The sequence below is a fragment of the Gavialis gangeticus genome, unplaced genomic scaffold, assembly GCF_001723915.1.
Source record: "Gavialis gangeticus isolate Ggan-Ray unplaced genomic scaffold, GavGan_comp1, whole genome shotgun sequence".
NCBI lineage: Eukaryota > Metazoa > Chordata > Crocodylia > Gavialidae > Gavialis > Gavialis gangeticus.
This window is the reverse complement of record NW_017728995.1, coordinates 28,911,340-28,915,259: the sequence shown is the minus strand read 5'-3', so window position 1 is coordinate 28,915,259 and position 3,920 is coordinate 28,911,340. Positions and strand designations below refer to the sequence as shown.

The window sequence follows — 3,920 nt, the reverse complement described above, 5'->3', positions numbered from 1 at the left end:
CACTCATGCATATGCATGCTCACACTCACTGGCACACACACATGCTCACACTCACATCCTGACACACTTCCATCCTAACACACACACACATGCTCAAACACACATGCTCACACTCACTCACTGGTGCACTTAAGCCCTGACACACATACATTAATTTACTAGACTCATGTGCTTGCACATGTACACCCTAATACACACACACACACGCTGGCACATGTATACCCTGACACACACACTCTCTTATACTCACTGGCACGTGTACACCCTCTCTCTCTCACACACCCATGCTCACACTCACTAGCACATATACACCCTGACACACACACACTTTCTCTCTCTCTCTCTCTTTCTCTCCCTCTCCCTGGCTTATTTACTCCCACAGATGCCGAGGCACACTTGCAGTGCAGCATACCCCTTTACTTCTACCAGCGACCAGGACATGTACAATAAGCCAGGTCCCTTGTTGCTGTGCAACAGGTGAGGGGTGAAACATTCTGCTGTGCGCAGGTTATTGTGTTGCTCTTGCCGGAGCAGCCATAGCAAGTGAGCAGGGAGCATCCTGGCCTGAGTGGGTGCCCATGGGTAAGGACAGGAAGGGGCACGTGTTGGGGGCCACATGGCAGCAGGAGCTAGCAGGGGAGGAGTGCGCCAGGAAAGGTTGTACAAGAAGGTGGTGGCTCTGTGCCCGTGTATAAGCTCACAGCCGGGGCCTGGTGTCCCTGCCCTGGAGGATGTGCTGCCAGGTGGGGACAGGTAGGGACAGAGGCTGGTGGATGTAGTGGCAGGATGGCTCTCGTAGGAAGCTAGGTGAGCGCCACCTGGCGGAGCTCAGGGGCGTGGAAAGCCAAGCTAAGGGCACTGAGCAGAGTCCAGGGTGCAGCCTCCTGTGACAGGGCCCTCTGGGCTCCCGAGGGGCAGGGAGTCCTTCCCATTTCCATCACAGATCATTGCTGGCACCTGGGCAAGCCCCACTAGTCAGCAAGGACTCAGCTACTGCTGCTCCCAGCGAAAGGCCCTGCCCCTGGAGTCACGTCCATCTGGGCCCACAGGCTGGAGGGGTGGTATGGGCCTGGTCCATGGGCCCAATCAGGCCCACAGACCAGCCCTGTATGCCAGATCCCTCATGCATCCTGGCAGCTGGAGTGGGTGGCCAGGTGTCCTGGACTGGCTGCACCAGGACCGCACTGTATATAGGGCCTGTTCTAGCACATCTGCTTCATGCTGGACCCAACGTGGGTCCCGGAGTGACCAGAGGATGTGCCAGATGCTGTGGAGTGGGCACACTGCTTTGGGACCATGTGGCACGTGTTGTAGGCCAGATTCGGCATGTCATGGAGTGGCATGCATCCTGCTCTGGCTGCTCCAGGACATGCATGGGACTGGACATTGGCTGTGAGATGATCCTGAAGCAGCTGGGTGGGCGTTGTATGAAGCCCATGGGGCCATCCGGTGCACCCCATGTGCTGCCTGTAGCTCATGGGCAGCACGGGGGTGGGATGATAGAGCTCCTTGGACTAGATCCAGCCTACAGTCCATCTCTTTGACTCCCTTGCTGTAGGGAAAGCTCCAACAAAGCGAAGGGCCTGCAGGAGTCCACAGGGCACCCTGGTCACCAGGCAGGACATCCTTGTCTTGTGCCACCAGCAGAGGGGAAGGAAGGCGGTGTCTCAGCCCCCTGCAGGGCCTGGCTAGGCCCCAGCTATGCTTTCAAGGCTCCTTCACTCCCAATGTCTTGCTCAAGAGGTGCTTGCTGCACCCCAAAGTATGGCCTCAGGCCTGCAGTGCAATCACCCCAGAGCCAAATTGGGGTGGGGTGGGGTGCTCTCCAGCGCAGCCATGGCCCCCATACCTGACCCCTGAGGTGCAGAGCTGGACAAAGGCATGGGCGAGCCAGGTGGCTGCCTGAGGCCCAGACAGAAAAGCGGCCTGAAAATGGTATTTTGTTTTTTTCTTGTCCAAGCATTATTATTGTTATCTCTGGTGAAGGGGGGTCTGATACTAAGCGTGCCCGGGGCCACTGCGCAGGTGTGGGACCGGCCCCGTCTGCCTTGTGATGCCCCACATACATCGGACCCAGCCGCCACACACAGCTCCAGCGCGTGCGCGCGCACACACGACAAGCCCCACGCCGCCCCCCCACGTGCGCGCCGCCGCCCCCTCCCGCCAATCACACAGCCAAGCCCCGCCTCCCCGTGTTGCCTGGTCACGTGGACCCCGCGTCGCCTCGCGATAGGTGTGTGGCGTCCCGCGCACGCGCAGTGGGACTGAGCACTATGGAGGAAGGCGGCGGCACCTCGGCGCCGGCGGGTGGTGGCGACGAGAAGGCGGCGGGGCCGTGGACCAAGGACCGCAAGGACCCTCCGCCCGCGGGCGACAAGGAGCAGGAGCTGGTGAGAGCAGGGCGGGCCGTGCCGTGCCGGGCTGGCAAGCGAGCGGGCGGGCGGGGAGCTGAGTCACTGCGGCCTGGCGCGGCGGCCTCCTCTCACCCCTGACCCCTGACCTGCGGGACGGGGCCAGCAGCTCCCCCCGCCCCCTCTCAGTCTTGGGCTTCCTGGGCCCCCGGCCCTGCGCGTCGGGGGGGCCCTCTCAGGGGCTGGGGGGGTCCTGGGCCCGGAGCTGATGGCTGTGCCTCTGTCCCGCTGCAGTCGGAGGAAGACAAACAGCTGCAGGATGAGCTGGAGATGCTGGTGGAGCGCTTGGGGGTGAGTGCACGCTCGGCTTCATGCCGGCATCGGGCCGTTGGGTTCCTGCAGTGAGCGGGCAGTGCTGCATGCGCTGCGCGAGGGCAAGGGGTTGTTGCTGGTCGGTGCAGTGGGAAGGAGGCTGCCTGTGTCCTGCTGCCGGCCTCTGCCCTGAGGGATCCTCCTTTCCTCCCACCGTGTTGTCGCTGCCCGCATTTGCTGACGACCTTCTGGGGCCCAGGGGTGAGCTGAGCTCGTATGGCAACCGTAGCCATGGCTGTCAGCTCCTTTTAGTTAGCAGCGCTGTCCCTGTGGTAGCAGCCGGCCTGGGAGCCTTGTCCCATCCCAGCACTCGAGGAGAGTTCAGATTTTCCCCATGGTGAGGGTCTTGCCTGCAGCATTCCCTCTTTCGCTGGGTCTGGCAGTGCCAGGGTCACCAGCCTTTGGGGTATGGACAAAGCTTATGCTCTCGCCCTGGTATATCCCTGGGATCAGTTGGGTGGATTTCAGAGCTGGGGGTGGCATGGCTTATCGTGGCCCCATAGGGCCTGGTGCCTGCTTTGGGTCCATGTAATGGCAGTCTGCCTGCCAAGCACATGGCTGAACCCCCCTGGCCATTCACAGCCTCATGTGAGATGCACCTGGTAGAAGCCAGCCCTGTGCTTGCTTCTGATGAGCGCAGGTGTGATAGCAGAGCCTGCTTAGCGCTGTCTGTGTGTGTGGGCTGAGGGCACGGGTGCCAGCCCCCTCCATCCCCAACCCACGACAGGTGCGGCTTGTTCCTCTAGGAGAAGGACACGTCCCTGTACCGCCCTGCGCTGGAGGAGCTACGCAGGCAGATCCGCTCCTCCACCACCTCTATGACTTCTGTGCCCAAGCCCCTGAAGTTCCTCCGCCCACACTATGGAAAGCTAAAGGAGATCTATGAGAGCATGGCCCCTGGAGAGAACAAGGTTGGTGGGCCCAGCCCCTGTGTTGTGGGGGAAGGGCAGGGGACAGTGCTGTAGGCTGGTGGTGACTCAATGCTGTGTTGCAGGGACGGGTGCTGAGGGGGTGGTGGGCTGGGCACTGAGTGTTGTCCTGCATGCCTTGGAGGTGCCCTCTTCTGCAGCACAAACCTACTGCTGACAACTGGGAGACACCAGGTCCTGTGTCTGCCAGCTTCGACTGGCTGCTAGTGGGGCTGCAGGCTTCCCTGGGGGATGGATGTGCACAGCTCTGCTGGTGTCCTGTTAGGGT

General features: G+C 61.4%; 1 protein-coding gene across 1 annotated transcript in view; it reads left to right on the top strand.

The window, feature by feature from the left end:
- Positions 1-2,258: 2,258 nt before the first annotated feature.
- The window catches only part of PSMD2 (proteasome 26S subunit, non-ATPase 2), a 22,342-nt gene continuing 20,680 nt past the window's right edge, over positions 2,259-3,920 (top strand). The window contains exons 1-3 of the mRNA XM_019503388.1: positions 2,259-2,390; positions 2,646-2,702; positions 3,470-3,634. Coding sequence (XP_019358933.1) covers positions 2,274-2,390; positions 2,646-2,702; positions 3,470-3,634 — 339 coding nt within the window. The 5' untranslated portion in view covers positions 2,259-2,273. The remainder of the gene's footprint in view (positions 2,391-2,645; positions 2,703-3,469; positions 3,635-3,920) is intronic.